The sequence below is a fragment of the Panthera leo genome, chromosome C2, assembly GCF_018350215.1.
Source record: "Panthera leo isolate Ple1 chromosome C2, P.leo_Ple1_pat1.1, whole genome shotgun sequence".
NCBI classification, from domain to species: domain Eukaryota; kingdom Metazoa; phylum Chordata; class Mammalia; order Carnivora; family Felidae; genus Panthera; species Panthera leo.
In genome coordinates, this window is record NC_056687.1 from 126,508,614 (window position 1) to 126,534,270 (window position 25,657).

A 25,657-nucleotide genomic window follows, 5' to 3' on the forward strand; every position below is an offset into this window, starting at 1 on the left:
TTTGATCAATATGGGACCAGCAGAGAGGCTGGCAACTGTTTGAACCCCGACAGATTCAAGTAGCTCCCTGGCTGAGATGGGATTTAAAGAGACAGTTTCTCTTCTGGGAGCCAGACTTTTAAGGAAATCTTTGTCAGCTGACGGACTGCCAGAATCTTCAATGACCACACTAAACATGTAACATATTTTGCAAAAACAGTTCAGAAAGTCACAAATGGATAGATTCAGCCCCCAAGAAGGAAAACTCTGTAGTCTCTAATGAGTGAATTAGATTTCCAACATTACCAGAAATACACATAATTTCCAGTACTCAACAAAGAAATTACCAAACACATAAACAGGCTACTATGGGCCATTCACAGGAAAAAAAAAAAAAAAACATTGCTGAGGAAGCTAAAACATTGGAACTGTCAAAGATGTTACAGCAATGGTCTTAAATGGTCAATGCGCTAAAGGAAATCATGAGGGGGGAAAAAAGGGAAATCAGCAAAACAATGACAAAATGAGTATGCCAGTAAAGAGACAGAAATAAAAAGAAACCAAACAGTAATTCCGAAGCTGAAAAGAACAAGACCTGAAATTAAAAGCTTACTAGAAGGGTTCAACAGCAGACTTCAACAAGCAAAAGAAAAATTCAGACAACGTGAAGACACTGAAACTATTCAGTCTAAGGAGCAGCTAGGCAAACAATGAAGAATAATGAACAGCCTAAGGAATCTGTAAGGATGCATGACATGTACCAACATACACATTACAGTTATCTCAGAGGAAGAGGCAAAAGATTTCAAGAAATAATGGCTGAAAACTTCCCAGATTTGATGAAAGATGTGAATATACACATCCAAAAATCTCTGAATTTCCATGCAGATAGGATGAACTCAGATCCACACCAAACTCACATTACATTCAAACTGCTGAAACCTAAACACAAGGAGAGGAATTTGAGGGCAACTAGAGGAAGCAACTTGTCACATACAAGAAATCCTCAATAAAATTAACAGTTTACTTCTCACCAGAAATCATAGAGTCCAGGGGTGCCTCAGTGGCTCAGTCACTAAGCATACAACTTTGATTTAAGCTCAGGTCATTATCTCACAGTTCATGAGTTCAAGCCCTGCATTGGGCTCTATGCTGACAGTGCAGAGCCTGCTAGGGATTCTCTCTCTCCCTCTATCTCTCTGCCCCTTCCCTACTTGTGCTCACTCACTCTCTCTCAAAAATAAATAAACTTAAAAAAAAAAAAAAATCATAGAGTCCAGTGGGATATTATAGTCTCAAAAGGAAAAAGAAAACTGTCAAATATATCCAGCAAAACTATCCTTTCAGAATAAAGGAAAAATTAAGACATTTCCAGACAAAAGCTGAAGGTTGTTTACAGTAGACATACAAGAAATGCTACAGGTCCTTCAGCCTGAAATGAAAGGACCATAGTAAATACCCTGACGTCATGAGAAAAAATAAACACTAGTAAATGTAATTTCCTAAGTAAACATAAAAGGCAGTGTTATTTTGGTACTTTGGTTTGATTTGTAACATCTTCCTTCTTCCTAAGGTATTTAAAAAGCAAATGCATGGGGCGCCTGGGTGGCGCAGTCGGTTGGGCGTCCGACTTCAGCCAGGTCACGATCTCGCAGTCCGTGAGTTCGAGCCCCGCGTCAGGCTCTGGGCTGATGGCTCAGAGCCTGGAGCCTGTTTCCGATTCTGTGTCTCCCTCTCTCTCTGCCCCTCCCCCGTTCATGCTCTGTCTCTCTCTGTCCCAAAAATAAATAAATGTTGAAAAAAAAAAATTAAAAAAAAAAAAAAAAGCAAATGAACAAAACAAAAATATAAATCTGTTTGGGTACACAACATATAAAAATATAACTTATGGTAACAACATGGAGAAGGAATAGAGATGTATAAAAGCAGAACTTTCACATACTATTGAAGCTAAACTAGTATTATTCAAACAAAATTGCTGTAAATTTAAGGTGATAATTTTAATTCCCTAGGTAATTACTAGGGGAAGAATGATGAAAATGAAAGAAGTGAATCCAAACGGCACACTTAAAAAAATGACACTAAAGATTAATAGAGGAACTGAGGAACAAAAGAACGTAACACAGAGAATAGGTAAATAGCAGAAATAAAACCTTTATTAGTAATCATATTAAATGTAAATGGATTAAATTCCTCTATTAATATAGATTAGATTTAAATCTAGTTTTTAAAAAATAAATAAATGCAAGTAAAATAAAAATCTAGTTTTTGATGGTAATATAGGAAAATCCTCAACTCACCCCCTCCCAACACCACAGTGAGTCTACAGCTACATATGGAACAATTTCCTCTAAGGGGGAAAAAAAAAAACACACACACATAAAGGCTAAATGAGTGACAACTACACAGAAGAAAACTACACATAGGCAGATATGAGAGACTGAGGCACACTATCACCATAAACTCCACCCCACCTCTGGCACAGTGTCCCACAACCTAGGAAGGAACTCAAAACCTGGACCTTCTCCCTCAGGAACAAAGAGTTAGAACCCCAAATTGAGAATCCCAAACTTTTAGGATAAACACCTGAGAGATAAGCCCCCAAAACACCTAACTTTTAACTTACCAGGGCTCATGTCCTGAGACCCACAAGACTGAAGCTATCTGGAAAACCACTTTTGAAGGGTGGCTTACACCCTCAAACTCACCCCAAAGCACAACTCAAAGGCAGCAAATTGCACCCAGACTTACAGTGAAGGTGGCTCACATGCTTATATAAAAGCATCAGCCTGAGAGGCAAACGTACACACACACACACACACACACACACACACACACACACACATCTAGGAGCCTGCCTGAACACTCAACAGGAATGGAGGCTGAGGGGACACCATCCTTGTGGTCTCTTTGCCATGCTCCAGAACACCGGCGTCTCCCAGAAGGCAGCTCTTGAATACACCTGGTGCCCCAATTTTTGCAGGGGCCATCTAGGGGACCGCTCTTGCTTACTTGGTTCTGGAGGCCAGAGGACCTTACATTCCTGGTCTCATGGGACTGTAATAATTGGTGTGACCCAGAAAGGAGCTCACACCATTGAGGACCCTAATTTCTGTGACTGTTTCTAGGGGACACCTCGACATCACCTGACTCTGATGGCCAGTAGGACTTAGACTCCTAGGATCTGCAGGACTGTAACCAAGGAGAAAAAGCTCTTAAACAGCCATAACCTACAATGCACTACAAGGAGCAATAGACCCAGGAACTGTGTGTGAAGGAGGACTGTTAGTTCATCATCATGACTGCAGTTGTAGGGCAGACTTTTTTTTAATTAGGGATGTATCTTGGGGCCAACTGTAATCCTTTCCAGAGACCTCAAAGGGCAGGCAGTATCTTTGCACTCAACCTCTAACAGGCTCCAGTTTACCACTGTCCCCTGTAGGAGAGCTTTTACACGTTTACTAATCCTTCTCAAACTCCTCCAAAAAAACAGAAGAGAGGGGAATTCTTCCAGACTCATTTTACAAGATCAGAATTACCCTGATAGCAAAACCAAAGATGACAGAAAAAAAGAATTACAGACCAATACTCTTGATAAACACAGATGCAAAAACACTCAAAATATTAACAAACCTGATTCAACAATACATTAAAAATATATACCATGATCAAAGTGGGATTTATTCAAGGGATACAAGCTTGGTTTAACATCTACAGTCAGTCACCAGCATATACCACATTAACAAAATGAAGAATAAAAATCATGATCATCGGAACAGAGGCAGAAAAATTTTGACATTTGATAAAATTCAACACCCATTTAAGATAAAATCTCTCAACAAAACAGGTATACAGAGAACATACCTCAACATAATAAAGGCCACGTATAACAAGCCAACAGCTAACATCATACTGAACGGTGAAAAGCTAAAATCAATTCCTCTTAGATCAGCAACAAGAAAGATGCCCATTCTCACCATTTTTATGCAACATAGTACTAAAGTCCTAACCAGAGCAAGTAGTTATACATACATACACACACACACACACACACACACACACACACACACACACACACCATCCTAATTGGAAATAAAACTATTTGCAGATGACATATTTTATATAGATATAGATATATAGATAAAGATATAAACACTCAACCCTCTAGTGGGTCAAGGTATTCAGTGGGAGCAGCCGAGTGGTAGAAGGAGCCATTACAGAAGCTGAAGTTGCCTATTAAGCTGATCAAGATGACAACCTCCCAAAAGCACAGAGACTTTGTGACAGAGCCCATGGGGGAAAAGCCAGTGGGGAGCCAGCAGAGACTGGTGAAGTCTTGGGCAAGAAGCTGGAGAAAAGGGGCTTTGACAAGGCCTATGTGGTCCTTGGCCAGTTTCTCATGCTAAGGAAAGATGAAGATCTCTTCCAAGAATGGCTAAAGGACACATGCAGTGCCAAGGCCAGACAGTCCCAGGACTGCTTAGGTGCCTTCAAGAGTGGTGTGACGCCTTATTGTGAGGCTCTCTGGGGAACACCCAGCCCCAAGGCCCAGCATTGAGTCTCAGAGTTTACAATGTAGGGACTCCTCCCCTGTCCTCTACAAAGGAAGAGATTTCTGTTGTACTCAACCTCTGCTGTACTTCAAAATCTTTTGGAAGTTCTCTCCCCCTCCGGAAATTCTCCCTCTTGCATGAGTCTCACTTTTCCTTCCCCTGCCAGTTTCATGTCAACAATTCTCAGCCTCTTCCAGTGGATTCCTGGCCCCTCCCAGACCTCCCACTCCGACCTCCACCTCTGGTCTGTTTTATGTTCTTCGGCTCCTTTCTTAGCAGAACAGTCACTGTCCTTAAAAAGTTTTTTAAATCAATAAAATCAGTGGCCTTCAAAAAAACAATAAATAAATCCTAAAACTGAAAGGTTCTACCAAAAAACACTATTAGAATAAATTCAGTAAAGTTGCAGGACATAAAAATCTGCTGCATCTCTACACATTAATAGGTATTAGAAAAAATAACAATAATCCCATTTACAATTACATCAATAAAAAATAAAATACCTGGGCACCTGAGTGGCTCAGTTGGTTGAGCATCTGACTTCAGTTTAGGTCATGATCTCGTGGCTCCTGAGTTCAAGCCCCATGTTGGACTCTGTGCTAAAAGCTCAGAGCCTGAGCCTGCTTTGCATTCTGTGTCTCCCTTTCTCTCTGCCCCTCTCTTACTCATGTGTGCATGCTTTCTCTCTCTCTCTCTCTCAAAAATAAACATTAAAAAAATAATAAAATACCCAAGAATAAATTTAACCAAGGATCTATATGCTGAAGCCTCAAAACATTAATAGAAGAAACTGATGAAAACACAAATGGAAAGATATTCTATAGTTATAGATGGAAAGAACAAATTGTCCATACTACCCAAAAGCAATATGTACATTCAGTGCAATCCCTTATCAAAATTCCAATGGCACTTTTTTTAGAAACAAAAACAAAGAATCCTAAAATTTCTATGAAACTTTAAAAGATCCAAAATAGGGCACCAAAACCCATTAAATACCTAGGAATAAATCTAACCAAAGAAGTAAAAAATCTACACACTGAAAACTATAGGAAGCTTATGAAAAAATTGAAGAAGACACCAAAAAATGGAAAAATGTTCCATGCTCCTGGATAGGAAGAACAAATATTGTTAAAATGTAGATACTACCCAAAGCAATCTACACATTCAATGCAATCCCTATCAAAATTAAACTAGCATTCTGCACAGAACTAGAACAAATAATCCTAAAATTTGTATGGAACCAAAAAAGACCCCGAATAGCCAAAGCAGTCTTGAAAAAGAAAACCAAAGCAGGAGGCATCACAATCCCGGACTTCAAGCTATACTACAAAGCTGTAACTATCAAGACAGTATGGTACTGACACAAGAACAGACACTCAGATCAATGGAACAGAAGAGAGAACCCAGAAATGGACCCACAAACGTATGGCCAACTAATCTTTGACAAAGCAGGAAAGAATATCCAATGGAATAAAGACAGTCTCTTCAGCAAGTGGTGCTGGGAAAACTGGACAGCGACATGCAGAAGAATGAACCTGGACCACTTTCTTACACCATACACAAAAATAAACTCAAAATGGATGAAAGACCTAAATGTAAGACAGGAAGCCATCAAAATCCTAGAGGAGAAAGCAGGCAAAAACCTCTCTGACCTTGGCCGCAGCAACTTCTTACTCAACATGTCTCCGGAGGCAAGGGAAACAAAAGCAAAAATGAACTACTGGGGCCTCATCAAAATAAAAAGCTTCTGCACAGCCAAGAAAACAACCAGCAAAACTAAAAGGTAATCGACAGAATGGGAGAAGATATTTGCAAATGACATATCAGATAAAGGGTTAGGATCCAAAATCTATAAAGAACTTATCAACCTCAACACCCAAAAAACAGATAATCCAGTGAAGAAATGGGCAAAAGACATGAATAGACACTCCTCCAAGGAAGACATCCAGATGGCCAACCGACACATGAAAAAATGCTCAACATCACCTCATCATCAGGGAAATACAAATCAAAACCACAATGAGATACCACCTCACACCTGTCAGAATGGCTAACATTAACAACTCAGGCAACAACAGATGTTGGTGAGGATGCGGAGAAAGAGATCTCTTTTGCATTGTTGGTGGGAATGCAAGCTAGTGCAGCCACTCTGGAAAATGGTATGGAGGTTCCTCAAAAACTAAAAATAGAACTACCCTATGACCCAGCAATTGCACTACTAGGTATTTTCCAAGGGATACAGGTGTGCTGTTTCAAAGGGACACATGCACCCCCATGTTTATAGCAACAGTATCAACAATAGCCAAAGCGTGGAAAGAGCCCAAATGTCCATCGATGGGTGAATGGATAAAGAAGATATGTGATATATATATATATATATATATACACACACACACACACACACATATATATATACAATGAAGTATATATGTGTGTATATATACACACACACACACACACACACACAATGGGCTATTACTCGGCAATCAAAAAGAATGAAATCTTGCCATTTGCAACTACGTGGATGAACTCGAGGGTATTATGCTAAGTGAATTTAGTCAGTCAGAGAAAGATAAATATCATATGACTTCACTCATATGAGGACTTTAGGAGACAAAACAGATGAACATAAGGGAAGGGAAACAAAAATAATATAAAAACAGGGAGGGGTACAAAACAGAAGAGACTCATAAATATGGAGAACAAATAGAGGGTTACTGGAGGGGTTGTGGGAGGGGGGGATGGGCTAAATGGTAAGGGGCACCAAGGAATCTACTCCTGAAATCATTGTTGCACTATTTGCTAATTTGGATGTAAATTTTAATAAATAAAAAAATTAAATTTAAAAAAATGAATAAAAGATCCAAAACAGGGGAACCTGGGTGGTTCAGTTGGTTAAGTGTCTGACTTTGGCTCAGGTCATGATCTCATGGTTCCTGAGTTTGAGCCCACATCAGACTCCATGCTGACAAAGTGGAGCCCGCTTGGGATTCTCTTTCTGCCTGTCCCCCACTAATGCTCTCTCTTTCTCTCAAAATAAATAAATAAAATCATAAAAAAAAAAAACCTTAAAAAAAAAAAAGATCCAAAATAGGCAAAGCAATCTGAAGAAAGAAGTAACCTGGAGGTATTTCAAGCTATATTACAAAGCAATCATAATCTAAACAGTATAGGACTGAATTAAAGATAAGACACAAACCAACAGAAGAGAGCACCCAGAAATAAAACCACACATATATGGTCAATTAATTTATGAGAGAGGAGCCAAGAATATATAATGGGGAAAGGACAGCCTCTTAAGTAATTAGTGTTGTGAAAATTGGAAACCCACATGCAAAAGACTCAAACTAGACCACTGTCTTACACTATGCACAAAGATCAATTCAAAATGAATTGAAGACTTGAACGTAAAACCAGAAACCAAAACTCACAGAAGAAACCATAGGTAATAAGCTCCTTGACATAGGTCTCAGCAATAATTTTTTTACTCTGACACCAAAAGTAAAAATAACAAAAGCAAAAATAAACAAGTGGGACTAAATCAAACTAAACGGCTTCTGCATAGCAAAGGAAACCTTCAACAAAATGGAAAGGCAATCTACTGAATGGGAGAAGAGATCTGCAAATCATATCTGGTAAGGGGCTAATATCCAAAATATATATAAAGAACTCACCCAACTCAACAGAACGTGGGAATTAAATTACACATGGGAAATCAATTAAAATATGGGAAGCTCTGGGGCAAGTAGGTGGCTCAGTCAGTTGAGCGTCCAACTTCAGCTCAGGTCATGATCTCATGATGTATGAGTTTGAGCCCTGCATCGGGCTCGCTGTTGTCAGTGCAGAGCCTGCTTTGGATCCTCTGTCTCCCTCTCTCTGCCCCTGCCCCACTTGCTCTCGCTCTCTCAAAAAAAAAAAAAAACATTAAAAAAATATATATATGGGAAGATGTGATAAGACATTTTTCCAAAAAAGACATACAGATGGCCAACAGGTACAAAAGAAGATGCTCAGCTTCACCAATCATCATAGAAACACGAAACAAAACCACAATGAGAGGTCACTTTACTCCTACTAGAATGGGTATTATCAAAAAGACAAGAATTAACAAGTGTTGGTGAGGGTGTGTAAGAAAGGAACTCTTGTGTACTGTTGGCAGAAATGTAAATTGGTGCAGCCACAATGGAAAACACTATGGAGGTTCCTCAAAAATTAAGACTAGAGCTACCCTAAGATCCAGTAATTCAACTACTGGGTATCTATCTGAAGAAAACCAAAACACTAATTTGAAAAGATATCTGCACCCCTAAGTTCACTGCAGCATTGTTTACAATAGCCAAGATATGGAAACAACCTAAGTGTACATCAATGGATGAATGGGTAAATTGTGGTACATAGGTACAATGGAATATTATTCTGCCATAAAATAGGAAATCTTGCCATTTGCAACAACATGGATGAACCTCGAGGGCATTATGCTAAATTAAATGTCAGACAAAGACAAATACTGAATAAGATATAGGTGGAAACTAAATAAAATAAATGTATATATATATTTAAGAAGCTTACAGATACAGAGAACAGATGGGGGCGGGGAAGACAGGGAAACAGATTGGGAAGATGCTTTTCAAGTTTAAATAAATTGAATAAAAAAATTAAAAATTAAATTAAATTAAAATATCTCCATATTTTTCCACAGGAACCTCACTTTAGAGATGAGGACACAGAATAAAAAAAAACATTCAGTGAGTGGAGAGGAGTTAAAAATGCCAGAACATCACGGGGACCCTAAGCTTGTCTCATCCCTGAAACACAGCTTTATTTGCATCAAACCATTTTGAACACCTAAGAAACTGATCTAAGGATTAATGGAACAATATGCATAATTGGAACCAGAGAACTTGGCAGGTACATGGTGTGGAGAGGTGAGAGCAAAGTCACAGAGCGACAGAGGGTAGGGAGCCATTTTTTTGCAGAGAGAGGTCAGAGAGAAAAAGAGAAGGTCGGGGGGAGTGCAGTGCATCAAGATCGTGCATGAAAAGCACTCCCTCTGACAGAGAAAGAGAAACATATCAACTACCAAAACTGAAATTGGAAGAAGTAAATTTGAACAGACCCATAATCAGTAAAGAAATTCAACTAGTAAATAAAATTCTCCCAACAAAAAAGTCCAGGGCCAGATGGCTTCCCAGGGAATTTTACCAAACATTTGAGGAAGAGTTAATACCTATTATTTAGAATTTGTTCCAAAAAATATAAAAGGAAAACTTCCAAAGTCATTCTATGAGGCCAGCACTACTTGTTTCCAAAACCAGACAAAGACCCCACTAAAAAGGAGAATTACACACCAATCTCACTGATGAAAATGGATGCAAAAATTCCCAAGAAAGCAAACCGAATCAAACAATACATTAAAAGAATTATTCACCACGATCAAGTGAGATTTATTCCTGGGCTGCAGGAGTGATTCAATATCCACAAAATCAATATGGTATATCACATTAATAAAATAAAATATAAGAACCACATGACCCTCTCAATAGATGCAGAAAAAACATTCAACAAAATACAACAGCTTTTCTTGATAAAAAAAATCTCAAGAAAGTAGGGATAGAAGGAACATACCTCAAGATCATAAAGGCCATATATGTAAGGTCAATGGGGAAAAATGGAGAGCTTTCCCTCTAAGGTCAGGAACACAAAAGGGTTGTCCATTCTCACCACTACTGTTGAACACAGTGTTGTAAGTCCTAGCCTCAGCAATCAGACAACAAAACGAAATAAAAGGAATCCTAATTGTCAAAGAAGTCAAACTCCCACCCTTCGCAGACAACATGATACTCTACATGGAAAGCCTGAAAGACTTCAAGAAAAAACTGCTAAAACAGATACATAAATTCAGCAAAGTCACAGGCTATAAAATCACCATACAGAAACCAGATGCATTTCTATACACCAATAATGAAGCAGAAAGAGAAATCAAGGAATCAATCCCATTTACAATTGCACCTAGGAATAAACCTAACCAAAAAGGTAAAAGATCTGTATGGTGAAAACTATAGAAAGCTTATGAAAGATATTAAAAACACAAAGAAATGGAAAAACATCCCACGCTCACAGGTTGGAAAAACAAACACTGTTAAAATGTCAATACTACCCAAAGCAATGTACACATTCAATGCAATCCCTATCAAAACACCAGCATTCTTCACAGAGCTATAACGAACAATTCTAAAATTTGTATGGAACCACAAAAGACCCTGAAAGCCAAAGTAACATTAAAAAAGAAAACCAAAGCTGTAGGCATAATTCTGGACTTCAAGCTGTATTGCAAAGCTATAATCATCAAGACAGTATGATACCAGCACAAAAACGGACACTTAAATCAACAGAGAATCCAGAAATGGACCTACAAATGTATGGTCAACTAATCTTCGACAAAGCAGAAAAGAATATCCAATGGAAAAAACACAGTCTCTTCAGCAAATAGCACTGGAAAAACTGGACAGCAACATGCAGAAGAATGAAACTGGACCACTTTCTTACACCACACACAAAAATAAACTCAAAATAGATTAAAGACATAAATGTAAGAATACCCAAAGTATAAAATTCTTGAAGAAAAACAAAGGCAGCAAACTCTTAGACATCAGTTGTAGCATTATTTTTTTCATCCTTCTCCCCAGGCAAGAGAAACAAATGCAAAAACAAACAACTAGGGCTAAATCAAACTAAAAAGCTTTCGCACAGCAAAGGAAACCATCAACAAAACAAAAAGACTACCGAATGGGACAAGTTACCTGTAAATCACATATCCATTAAATGGTTAATATCCAAAATATATCAAGAACTCCTTTAATTTAAAACCAAACCAAACCAAGCTCCAATTAAAAAATGGGCAGAGGGCCTCAATGGACTTTTCAAAAGAAGATATACAGATGATCAATAGACACAAAAGATACTCAACATTTTTGATGCAAATCAAAACCACAATGAGATATCACTTCGTACCTATCAAAATGGCTAGGATTGAAAAGACAAGAAATAACAAGTGCTGGTGAGGACATAGAGAAAAGAGAACGCTTATGCCCTATTGATGGAACGTACATCAGGTCAGCCACTATAAAAAACAGTATGTAGGGTTCTCAAAAATTTAAACATGGAATTACCATATGATCCAGCAATTTGAGTATTTATGGCAAGAAAATGAAAACACTAATTCAAAAAGATATACGCACCCCTATGTTCACTGCTTTATTTACAATAGCCAAGATGTGGAAGCAACTTAAGTACCCTAAGCAACCTAAGGTAAAGGAATGCCTAAAGAGGTAATGTGTGTGTGTGTGTGTGTGTGTATAAAAAAAAAGAAATCATGCCATTTGCAACAACACAGATGAACCCAGAGGGTGTTATGCTAAGGGAATTAAGTCAGAGAAAGACAACTACTATATAATTTCACTTACATATGGAATCTAAATTAACAAAACAGAAACAGATGCTAACATGCAAAACTAATGGTTGCTAGAGGGGGTGGGGGAACCATATAGGTGAAAGGGATTCAGAAGTACAAACCTCCAATTATAAAATAAACTCCTAAGGATGAAAAAATACAGCAAAACAAATACAGTCAATATTGTAACAATTTTGTATGCTGACAGACATTAATTATACTTACCATGGCAAGTATTTCATAATTTATGTAAATGTTAAATCAATATGCTATACACCTGAAACTATTATACATCAACTATACTTCAATTAAAAAAAAAAGGGGGGGGAGGGGTTGTTTTATAAACATAAGCATATAGATCAATGGAAAAGAACTGAGTCCAGAAATTTTTTTTTTAATTTTTTTTAACGTTTTATTTATTTTTGAGACAGAGAGAGACAGAGCATGAACGGGGGAGGGGCAGAGAGAGAGGGAGACACAGAATCGGAACCAGGCTCCAGGCTCTGAGCCATCAGCCCAGAGCCCGACGCGGGGCTCAAACTCACAGACCACGAGATCGTGACCTGAGCTGAAGTCGGACACTTAACCGACTGAGCCACCCAGGTGCCCCTTGAAATTTTTACCTTTATGGCCAATTCATTTTGCACCAAAGTGCCAGGACAATTCAATGGAGACAGAATAGTCATGTCAATAAATGTGAGATAAGGATGAATTTTGACCCTGACCTCACACTATAGACAAAAATTTTATATGTATCACAGACCTAACATAAAAGAGACTGGACAAAATATTCATAACTTTGTATTACTACACAGAGTTCTTACATAGGACAATAAAAGTATAATCTGCAAAGGAAACAAACTGAGTTTTTGGAATTCAACACTTAAAACATTTCTTTCTTAATGGTGACATTTGAAGTGAAAAAAGAAGAGCCATAAGACTAGAAGAAAATACCTGCAAACTATGTACTTAATAAAGGACTCATATTCAAAATATATGAAGAACTCTTACAACTCAAAACCCAATTATAAAAGGAGCAAAAGATCTAAATAGACATTTCAGCAAAGAAGATACACATAGGAAGATGCTTGGGTGTTTCAGTTGGTAAAGCATCCGACCTTGACTCAGGTCATGATCTCATAGTTTGTGAGTCTGAGACCCATGTCAGGCTCTGTGCTGACAGCTCAGAGCCTGGAGTCTGCTTCTGATTCTGTGTCTCCCTCTCTCTCTGCTCCTCCCCCACTCATGCTTGTCTCTCAAAAATAAATATTAGAAAAAATGTTTTGTAAAAGACATACATATGAATAACATGTACATGAAAAGATGCTCAACATGATTTAGTCAGCATTGAAATACAAATAAAACCACAATGAGTTACTACAACATACCATAAAAATGACCATAATGAAAACAACTGAAATACTCAAGGGTTGACCAGGATGTGAAGAACCTGAAACCCTGAATATATTGCTTGTGGTAATGTAAACTGGTAGTCATTTTGGAAAAAAAATTGGCAATTTCTTAAAAACTCATAAGCTTATCAGACCCAATAATTCCACTCTTATGAAAAACTTTGTTCACACAGAGAGTGATACACAAATGTTCACAGCATTATTTATGACAGCCAAAAAGCTGAAACAACATAAACATCCATCAACTGATAGATAAAATGTGATATATCCATGTAACATTATTCAGCAATAAAAAAATGACAACTGACACAAAGTACAATCTGAATCAACCTCAAAAAAAATTATGTTAAGTGAAAAATGATACAAAAACCGTAGAGACAGAAACTCAGCAACACCATCAAGCAAAATAACATTCACATTATAGGGATCCCAGAAAGAGAAAGGGGGACAAAAATTTACTTGAATAACTGAAAACTTCTCAAATCTGGGGAAGAAAACAGAAATCCCGATCAAGGAGGCACAGAGAGTCCCCAACAAAATCAAGCAAAGGAGGTCCACACCAAAGCCTTGTAACTAAAATGGCAAAAAGCAGGAATAAACAGAGCATTTTAAAAGCATTTAAAAAGAACAGTTAGATACAAAGGAAACCCCTTAAGGCTATCAGCTGATTTTTCACCAGGAACTTCACAGGACAGACAGTAATGGCATGATGTATTCAAAGTGCTAAAAGAGGGGCATCTGGTGGCTCAGTCTGTAGGGCGTCTGACTTCGGTTGAAGTCATGATCTCACAGTTCGTGAGTCTTAGCCCCATGTCAGCTCTGTGCTGACAGCTCAGAGCCTGGAGTCTACTTCAGATTCTGTGTCTCCCTCTCTCTCTGACCCTTCCTTGCTCTTTTTCTCCCTCTCAAAATTAAACAAACATGAAAAAAAATTTTTTTAATAAAAAAGTGCTAAAAGAAGAACATCTGTGGGACGCCTGGGTGGCTCAGTCAGTTGAGCATCCGGCTTGGGCTCAGCTCATCATCTCATGGTTTCTGAGTTCGAGCCCCGCATCAGGCTCTGTGCTGACAGCTCAGAGTCTGCAGCCTGCTTCGGATTCTGTGTCTCCCTCTCTCTCTCCCCCTCCCCTGCTCACACTCTGTCCCTCTCTCTCAAAAATAAACAAACATTAAAAAAAAAAATTAAAAAAAAAAAAGAAGAACATCTGCAACCAAGATACTCTATCCAGCAAGCTATCATTCAAAATAGGAGATATACAGTTTCTCAAACAAAAACCAAAGGAGTTCATCACCACTAAATCAGCCCTACAAGGAACATTAAAGGGGACTCTTTGAATAGAAAGGACAGATCATAAGAGTCAGTAGGGGGCACAAAAGCAGTAAAATTAAGTGTATTTATAAAAAAAAAAATCAGTCAAGATATACACAAAGTAAAAGGATGTAAAGTGTGACACCATATACCTAAAACGTGGGGGGGGCAGTGGAGTAAAGAATGGGTTCAAATTTAAGGTATCATCAACTTAATATAAACGGTTATATGCAGATGTTATATACCGAGTGGTAACCACAAACCAAAAACCAATAATAGATATGCAAAGAATAAAGAGAAAGGAATCCAAGTATATCACTAAAGAAAGCCAGCAAACTATGAAAGAGCAAGAGAAGAAACAAAGAACTACAAAAACAACCATAAAACAAGTAACAAAATAGCAATATATGCCTATCAATAATTATTTTAAATGTAAATAGACTAAACACTCCAATCAAAAGACATAGTGTGACAGATGGATAAAAAATCAAGACCAATCAATATGCTACCTTCATATCAGACAAAGACACATGCAGACCAGGGTGCCTGGGTGGCTCAATCAGTTAAGCATCTAACTTCAGCTCAGGTCATGATCTCATGGTTCATAAGTTTGAACACTATATAATCATCACTATATAATCATCAATAGAACAATCCAACAAGACGATGTAACAATTGTAAATATTTATGCATCTAACATGAAAGCACCTAAATACATAAAGCAGCTAGTAACAAATATACTCTATAGTAAAACCGTAATAGCAGGGGACTTTAACCCCCAACTCATATCAATGGATACATCATCCAAATAGAAAATCAACAAGGAAACCATAGTTTTGAATGAAATACTGAACCAGATGGATCTAATACATAGTCAGAACATTCCATCCTAAGACAGTGCAGTACACATTCTTTTTAAGCACACATTTAACATTCTACGAATAGATCACATATTGGGCCATAAAACAAGTCTCAACAAATTCAGAACAACTGAAGTCATATACATCTTTTCCAACCACAACACTATGAAATCAACCACAAGAAAAAAATCTGTCAAGAACACAAAGCATGGAGGTTAAATAATATGCTACTAAACAATGAATGAGTCAACAAAGAAATCAAAATTAAAAAAAAAAAAAAAAAACATGGAGGCAAATGAAAACAGTCCAAAATCTTGGGGATGCAGCAAAAGCTGTTTTAATAGTTAAATTTATAGCAATAGAGGCCTACCGCAAAAATGAAAATCTCCAATATGCAACCTAACCTTACACCTAAAGGAGCTATAAAAAGAACCAAACCCAAAACCAGCAGAAGGAATTAAAGAGTAGCGCAGAAATAAGTGAAATAGAAACTAAAAAAACCAATAGAACAGATCGATGAAACCAGGAACTAGTTCTTTGAAAAGATCAACAAAATTAATAAACCTTTAGCCAGACTCATCAAAAAAAAGAGAGGACTCAAAAATCAGAGATGAAAAAGGAGAGGGATGGTTGGGTGGCTCAGTCAGTTAAGTGACTTGCTTGGGCTCAGGTCATGATCTTGCAGTTTGTGAGTTCGAGCCCCGTGTCAGGCTCTGTGCTGACAGAGCCTAGAGACTGCTCCAGATTCTGTCTCCCTCTCTCTCTGCCCCTCTCCCTCTCATGCTATCTCTGTCTCTCAAAAATAAATATTAAAAAAAAATTTTCTAATAAAAAAAAATGAAAAAGGAGAAATAACACCACACATATACAAATAATTGTAACAGAATATTATGAAAAATTATATGCCAACCAACTGGACAACCTAGAAGTGGAAAATTCCTAGAAATTTAACCTCCCAAACTGAACAAGGAAAAAATAGAAGATTTGCACAGACCAATCACCAGCAATGCAATTAAATCAGTAATCAAAAAACTCCCAAGAAACAAAAGTCCAGCACCAGACTGCTTCATGGGTGAATTCTGCCAAACATTTAAAGAAGAGTTAATAACCATTCTTCTCAAACTATTGCAAAAAATAGAAGAAAAGCTTCCAAAAATCAGTCTATGAGGCATTACCCTGATACCAAAACCAAGATGCTACAACAAAAAGAACTACAGACTAATATTTCTGATGAATACAGATGCAAAAATCCTCAACAAAATAGTGGCAAACCAAGTCTAACAATACATTTAAAAAAATCATTCACCACCATCGATGGGATTTACTCCTGGATTGCAACGGTGATTCAGTATTTGCAAAATCAACATGATACACATAAGGTCAGTAAGAGAAAGAATAAAAACCACATGATTTCAAAAGATGCAGAAGTAAACATTTGACAAAGTACAACATCCATCCATGATTAAAAACAACAAGGGGCACCTTGTTGGCTGGGTGGCTCAGTCGGTAAGTGTCCAATTTCAGCTCAGGTCATGATCTCGCAGTTTGTGAGTTCAAGCCCCACATCAGGCTCTGTGCTGACAGCTCAGAGCCTGGAGCCTGCTTCGGATTCTGTGCCTCCCTCTCTTTCTGCTCCTCCCCCATTCACACTCTGTCTCTCTCTCAAAAATAAACATTAAAAAAAAAATTAAAAAAAAAAACACTTCTACAAATAGGGTCAGAGAGAACATACCTCAACATAATAAAGGACATATATGAAAACCCAGGACTAACATTATACTCAATGATGAAAAATCGAGAGCTTTTCCCCTAAGGTCAGGAACAAGACAAGGATGTCCACTCTCACCCCTCTTATTCAATACAGCATACAAAACAGCCACAGCAATCAGACAACAAAAATGAGGCATCCGAATTGGTAAGGAAGAAGAAAATGTAAGACCTGATACCATTAGGGGTGCCTGGGTGGCTCAGTCAGTTAAGTGTCTGAGTCTTGCATATGACAGGATACTATATACAGAAAACCCTATAAAGACTCCACCAAAAAACTACTAGAACTGATAAATGATCTCAATAAGGTCACAGGATACAAAATCAGCATCAGAAACCCACTGCATTTTTCTATACACTTATAATGGAAGTAACAGAAAGAGAAATTAAGAAAATAGTCACATTTACAATTGCACCAAAAAGAATAAAATAGCAATGAGGTGGAACACTTGTACTGTGAAAACTATAAAATGCTGGTAAAAAAAAAAAAAAAACAAAAAACTGAAAACAATACAAATGGAAATATATACTATGTTCATGGACTGAGAAAAATTGTTAAAATGTCCATACTACCCAAAGCAGTCTATAGATTTAATGTAATCCCTATCAAAATACCAACAGTAATTCAGAATTAGAATAATCCTAAATTGTATGGAACCACTCATATCCTGAGTAACCAAAGCAATAAAAAAGAAAAACAAAACTGGAGGTATAACAATCCCAGATTTCAAGTTTTATTACAAAGCTGTAGTAAACAAAACAATAGGATACTGGCACAAAAATACTTAGATCAATGAACACATTAGAAAGTCCAGAAATCAACCCACAATTATATAGTCAATTAATCTTCAACAAAGGGGGCAAGAATATGCAATGGGAAAAAGACAGTCTCTTCAACAAATGGTGTTGGGAAAACTGGACAGCTATATGCCAAAAAATGAAACTGGACCACTTTCACCACACACAAAAAATGAACTCAAAATGGATTAAAGACCTAAATGTAAGACCTGATACCATTAGGGGTGCCTGGGTGGCTCAGTCAGTTAAGTGTCTGAGTCTTGATTTTGGCTTAGATCATGATCTCACAGGTTCATGGGATCAAGCCCCACATCTGGCTCTACCCTCACAGAGCAGAGTCTGCTTAGGATTCTCTCTCACTCTCTCTCTCTCTCTGGCCCACCCTGATTATGCTCTCTCAAAATAAATAAAACATTAAAAAAAAAAAAAAAAAAAGACCTAAAACCATTTAAGTCCTAGAAGAGGGGGCACCTGGGTGGCTCAGTCAGTTAAGTGTCCAACTTTGGCTCAGGTCATGATTTCACAGTTTGTGATTTCGAGCCCCATGTCAGGCCCTGTGCTTACAGCCAGAGTCTGGAGGGTTCTGTGTCTCCCTCTCTCTCTGCCCCTCCCTGCTCATCAATAAATAATGAATAAACATTAAGAAATATATAAAAAATAATAATAAAGTCCTAGAAGAGAGCACAGGCAGTAATTTCTCTGATAGTGACCATAGCAACATTCTTCTAGATAGGTCTCCTAAGGGAAACAAAAGCAAAAATAAACTATTGGGACTTCATCAAAATAAAAAAGTTTCTACAGAGTGAAAGAAACAAATCAATGAAACTATAAACAACCTACTGAATGAGAGAAAATATTTGCAAATAATGTATCTGATAAAGGGTTAGTGCCCAAAATATATAAAGAACTGATATAGCTTAACATTCCAAAAACAAATAATCCAGTCAAAAACTGGGCAGAAGACATGAACAGATATTTCTCCAAAGAAGACATCCTTAGCCAACAGGCACATGAAAAGATGCTCAACATCACTTATCATCATGGAACTGCAAATCAAAACCATAATGAGATACCACCTCACACCTGTGAGGTGGCAAAAATCAAAAACACAACAATAAGTGTTGGCAAGGACACGAAGAGAAAAGCACCTTCATGCACCACTGGTGGAAATGCAAACTTGTGCAGCCGCTGTGGAAGACAGTATGGAGGTTCCTCAAAAAAAAATTAAAAACAAAATTACCCTATGATCCAGTAATCGCTCTGCTGGGTATTTACCCAAAGAATACAAAACACTAATTCTAATTCCAAGGGATATATGCACCCCTATGTTTACTGGAGCATTATTTACAATAGCCATATTAGAGAAGCAACCCAAGTGTCCATCAATAGATGAATGGATAAAAGTGATACACACACACAAACACAGGAATATTACTCAGCCATAAAAAAAGAATAAAATCTTGCCATTTGCAACAACATGGATGGAACTAGAGTATAATGCTAAGTGAAAGAAGTCAGAGAAAGACAAATACCATGTGATTTCACTCATATGTGGAGCTTAAGAAACAAAACAAACGCAGGGTGCCTGGGTGACTCAGTCAGTTAAGCGTCTGACTTCAGCTCAGGTCATGATCTTGCAGTTCATGAGTTCAAGCCCCGTGTTGGGTTCTGTGCTGAGAGCTCAGAGCCTGTAGCCTGCTTCAGATCCTGTGTCTCCCTGTCTCTCTGTCCCTCCTCCACTCAGCTCTGTCTCTCTCTCAAAAATAAACAAACTTAAAAAAAAAAAAAAAATGGGGGCGCATGGGTGGCTCAGTCGGTTAAGTGTCCAACTTCGACTCAGGTCATGATTTCACGCTCTGTGAGTTCCAGCCCCGCGTCAGGCTCTGTACTGACAGCTCAGAGCCTGGAGCCTGCTTCAGATTCTGTGTCTCCCTCTCTCTCTGGCCCTCCCCCATTCATGCTCTGTCTCTCTCGGTCTCAAAAATAAATAAACATTAAAAAAAATTTTTTTTTTAAATAAATAAATAAGTAAATAAAAATGAACAAAAGAAAAAGACAAAAAAGACTCTTAAGTATACAGAACTGATGGTTACCAGAAAGGAGCTGGGGGAGGGAGATGGGTGAAATAGGTGAAAGGGATTAAGAGTTCACTTATTGTGGGGTACCTGGGTGGTTCAACTCAGTTAAGTGTCTGACTTTGGCTCAGGTCATGATCTCATGGTTCATGAGTTCGAGCCCCACATCGGGCTTTCTGCTGTCAAGGCAGAGCCCGCTTCAGATCCTCTGCCCCCCTGTCTCCACCCCCCCCCCACTTGCACTTTTACTCTCTCTCAAAATAAATAAACTTAAAAAAAAAGTTCACTTATCAATAAGGAGCACTGAGTAATGTATGGCACTGTTAAATCACTACATTATACACCTGAAACTAATACTGTTGTTAATTTTACTGGAATTCAACAAGTCACTGAATTACATGCTTACATTGCTTCTCAGCCTTTTGGCTAAGATCAAGTGTAGTATCTGTTCTTTTCAGAGTTACATGCTTACAATGGATGGATTTTAGGGTTTGTAAATTATACCTCTTATAAAACTTCCAAAAAAATGTTAAGGTCATAGAGGAAAAAGAAAAACTGTCCCAAATTAAAGGAAATTAAATAGGTAAGACAACTAAAGACAGTACTTAATCCTGGACTGGATGGGGCATAGGGGTACAGGAGAACAGCTACCATAGGCTTTATTAGGATCACTTGATGAAATCTGAATTGCCATAGATAAAAATATTGATGAATTCATATTAAATTTCCTGATTTCTATTACTGTACTCATTTTATCACAGAATGTCCTTGTTCTCAGGAAACACACAATGAAGGCTTTAAGGGCTAAAGGAGGTACAATCTCCAGTTTATTCTCAAATGTTTCAGAGAAATATAACCTGCAAATATATACTTATGGAGAGAAATGATAGAGCAAATGGGCAAAATGTAAACAAGTGGTGAATCTGGGTAAAGGGCATACAGGGAGTTCCTTGAACTGTTTTTGGAATTTTTAGGTAAAATTTGAAATTTTATAAAAATTACAAAAAAAATTTTAAACAGTACAGTAGCAGGAAGTGGCTGGAGCTGTAGAAATGACAAGCAGCATTAGTAAATAATTTATTAAAGTCACTGAAGCCTATCTCCTGAAAAGAAAACACAACACAACTTGCAGCCTATACTCACAAAGATGGGTTAGACTAGGAGATATTCTAAAACCCTGATAACCTCTAAAATGTGGGGATTTACTGCCACTTCTCTTATGGCCATGCTTTCTTTCCTTCATTTCCAACACAGGCATGACTACCAGGTTAGGGGGCAAAGGAGATTTTCCAGGCCTAAACTGTTCTGACTATGCCACCCAAAGTGCTAATTCTCCCCAGTAGGTTATTCCTAGAGCTCAAGATTAAAGATTAAAAAGTAGGTTCACAAAGTGGCTTCTCAACGAACATGTGTATTCCCACAACTAGCAGAGCAGCTTACACAAATACACATTTTTCTGATGGATCACAAAGGGCAGTAGCCAGGGATAAAACATTCATAAGCCTGCAGGCCAGGGAGATGACAAGAACAGCTGGCCTGATTAGAAACAATGTCTGCCTGTCTCTTTCCTGCCTTCTCCCTATTTCCTCCCCTCCCCAGAAATACAGACCTCTCCCTTTCCTCAAGTTTCCATCTGGCAGTATCTCTCTCCCTTACCCCAACCTCCTTTACCTTCTTATAACATACTTCCTACTTCAAGTAATACATCTAATCTACTTTTGTGTTTTTCATTTCTTTCTTTGTAATTTTAGTTTGTAAGTAAGCAGAAAGATCTGATATACTGTTCATCAAATGTTTCTGAATAGTGGGATTTGGCTGATTTTTCTTCTTTGTACTACAACTTGAACTTCATATGATGATATTGTGTTTTAAACAAAATAAAATACTATTTTTTTAATTCCTAATTCTAGCAAATCAATTCATTTTAAACTTTCATAATATTCCATGTCCCTTGCTTTTGAGAAAAATAATTAGGTGATTTCCCCTATAAGTGATCTTTAATTTTGTTTTCCCCTAAGAGTTGCCCTCTGTGATAAAAAAAAAAAGTAAACCCTCTCCACCTACTCTCTTGCTTTTTGTACACCTTCCATGCCTTCCCCAATGACACAGGAAGAAGCCACAGAACAGACACAAGGTAGATAACAAGGAATAGGGATGGGAAAGCTCTAACCAGGGCACAGCTTAGAAATTAAGCCTTGTATTATTTTATTCTGTAAATGCTATTAACAGGTTTCTTACCAGAAAAATGTCTGCATAGCCAGCCAAAGACTCTACTCCCTCTTGGATCCGTGCTCCCCCAGAGTCATTCAGTCCAATCACTGGAGCCCCCACTGTCATGGCCTGGTCCATGATCTGAGACAGCAAAGCAATCTTTTATGAGACAACTGATCCTTTTATCAAAAACAATTTATAAAGTACCATGGTGTTTTCTGGAAAATGTTCCAAGTGCACTTTTCTTTTTAAATGCTCATTCTGAGAGAGAGAGAGAGAGGAGAGCACGCGCATGTGAATAGGGAGAGGGGCAGAGAGAGAAGAGAGAGAATCCCAAGTAGGCTCCACACTGTCAGCACAGAGCACGATGCAGGACTCAATCTCATGAGCCATGAGATCATGACCTGAGCTGCAATCAAGAGTTGGATGTTTAACCAAGTGAGCCATTTGGGCACTCCTAATTACACTTCTCAAAACAGGAATCATTAACACTGGCTTCATTCCCCATGATGATTAGGTACCTCCATGGAAAACAGAACCAAAATTTTAAGGGCTGATTAAAGCCCTTCAGGCATCCAAGAGCCAAAGCACTTCCCACCAGCAGGGGATAAGACTGCTCATAGCAACCATTTCTGAGCCACAGGCCCAGGCTATAATATTTTCCAGTATCCAGTTTTGTTCCCAACTTTTTTTTTTCAAGCAGGTTCCATGCCCAATGTAGGGCTTGGGCATGGCCTTGAGAACTCATGACCTTGAGATCTCATGACCTTGAGATCAAGAGTCACATGTTCTACTGGCTGAGCCAGTCAGGCGTCACCACCTACCCCTGCCCCCCTTACTCTTTTGAAAGAACTGACACTAAGCACAATAACAAAATAGTATTTTTATGAAAGTACATGTAGATCCATCTGTTAACCAGAGCCAGGCCCAAGCCTGATTTCACTTGCAATAAGGCATATTTTCCTCATGGGTCAGTAGTTGAGGGCTTAATAAGCAACATTCCTAAGAACCCTTTTCAGTTCACAAAGTACTTCCGCTTCCATTATCTCATTCAACCTGATAACAGAGGCAGTGAAAAGAAAAATTAGAGAGGATTAAAAGTTAAGTGATCGGCCCAAGGTTTCAGAAATAATACATGACAAGATCACATCTAGAATCCAGGTTTTCCATTACACAGGGAAGCACTGCTTGACTATTAACAGTCAACCGTACCTTTAATTCCACATTTCTCCAAGTATGATCTATACTTTTATTCATCTCCAGAGCATCTCATCACTAGCAGTGGGGGTTTTTTAGGTTTTTTTTTTAATTTTTTTTTACATTTATTTATTTTTGAGAAACAGAGTGAGACAAAGCATGAGCAGGGGAGGGGCAGAGAGAGAAGGAGACACAGAATCTGAAGCAGGCTCCAGGCTCTGAGCAAGTGGTCAGCACAGAGCCTGATGCGGGACCCGAACCCGCAAACTGTGAGATCATGACCTGAGCCGAAGTTGGACACTCAACAGACTGAGCCACCCAGGTGCCCCAGCAGTGTTTTTTAAAATACCATCATATAATCCTTGCACTGTTCTTTATCCTTTAGTACCTGGACTCTCCACCTAGATCATGGGCTCTTTACCTGGAGTCTTCAGAATCCCAAGGGGTCTGTAATAGATTTCGTCCATGCAGTGCTTGGATGGGAAAAAATTTAATCTTTACCTTTATTAACTCTAGCTGATCTTTAACATACCTTTTAATTATGAACACAGGAAACAAAATCATTATTTTATGAGAAATACCTGTGACTTTATATTAATAGAAGCCACGGATATTTTTATGTCACACTAAAGTTGCAGATATCTTGAAGTAGCATTTTCACTCATGCCTACTTTGAAACTATAGAGGTTTAAATGCACAGCTAAATCTTGTTATTTGATAAATTTGAAAGCACACAGATTACAAATAGGAGTGCCTGGGTGGCTCAGTTGATTAAGCATCCAAGTCTTGATTTCAGCTCAGGTCATAATCTCACAGTTGGGGAGATCAAGCCCCATGTCAGGCTCTGTGCAGACAGTGCAGAGCCTGCTTGGGATTTTCTTTCTCTCTCTCTCTCTCTCCCTCCCTCCCTCCCTCCCTCCCTCCCTCCCTCCCTCTCAAAATAAACAAACATAAAAAGCATGAATATTACAATTGTAATTTTTTTTTAATATTTTTTAATTCTTTGTAATCCTACATATCTTATGCATGTAAATCATTACCAGGTTGCCAAAGGGATCCATGATACAAAAAATGTGAAGAATTCCTGCCTTGGACTAAAGGGATGTTTGGGTCTGCACCCACCCCACATACACAGCTCATTGCCTTGCACCCCAATATTTAATATGAACTATGTGACTGATGAAAGTACTGGGTTTTCAAGATTAAATACTTACTTTGCAGATCTTTTGGGCATGTGCCCCAGACAGACTACCTCCAAAAACTGTAAAATCCTAAAAAGAAAACAAATCAACAAATAAAATATAGTCACTAGCCAGGAATGAAAAGCCAGGAGGAAGACAAAATGAAAAACTCTTAGTCAAAAGTTTTTGAAGGATTTTCAGGAGTTCAAAAAATTAGGAATGGTCTTTTATTCACTATTCTATGGAGTAATTTGTACCTTAGAGGGAATTCATGTATTGTCAACAGCAAAAGACAGTCTTTGCTCTACAAAAATGAATCCTAGCTCTCTAAGGAAAACTTTTCATGCAGAATTAACCTGAAAAATCAGATTCTATAGATGTCAGGCAGGCAATTCTATTACTAGAAATATTTGCCATTCTGGGGCTCCTGGGTAGCTCAGTCAGTTGGGCATCCGACTTCGGCTCAGCTCATGATCTTGCGGTCCGTGAGTTCGAGCCCCACGTCGGGCTCTGTGCTGACAGCTCAGAGCCTGGAGCCTGTTTCAGATTCTGTGTCTCCCTCTCTCTGACCCTCCCCCGTTCATGCTCTGTCTCCCTCTGTCTCAAAAATAAATAAACGTTAAAAAAAAAAAAAAAGAAAAAGAAATATTTGCCATTTTGACGAGAGGTTAAAAAAAAAAAAAAGACAATCAGAGCCCTCACGGCTTCCTCTTGCTTATGGAATTTCATTACCTTCTGATATAAAGGGCTTCTTGTGGGAAGGACCTCCTTTCTAAAACCACCTCAAAAAGCGAGTAATTAAAAACAGAGTCAGCTCAGGAGGACAAAAAAAGAAGAGGAAACAATGGCAGAGGAGAGAGTGAAC

General features: G+C 38.2%; 1 protein-coding gene and 2 pseudogenes across 3 annotated transcripts in view; 2 read left to right on the forward strand and 1 right to left on the reverse strand.

The window, feature by feature from the left end:
• The window catches only part of PCCB (propionyl-CoA carboxylase subunit beta), a 98,793-nt gene that overhangs the window by 67,065 nt on the left and 6,071 nt on the right, over positions 1–25,657 (reverse strand). For all 3 annotated transcript variants that reach the window (XM_042955658.1, XM_042955659.1, XM_042955660.1), the window contains 2 exons: positions 24,826–24,882; positions 22,442–22,555 (listed from right to left, as the gene is read on the reverse strand). In XM_042955658.1, coding sequence (XP_042811592.1) covers positions 22,442–22,555; positions 24,826–24,882 — 171 coding nt within the window. The remainder of the gene's footprint in view (positions 1–22,441; positions 22,556–24,825; positions 24,883–25,657) is intronic.
• On the forward strand, positions 4,230–4,497 carry LOC122230023 (annotated as a pseudogene).
• On the forward strand, positions 20,610–20,712 carry LOC122199081 (annotated as a pseudogene).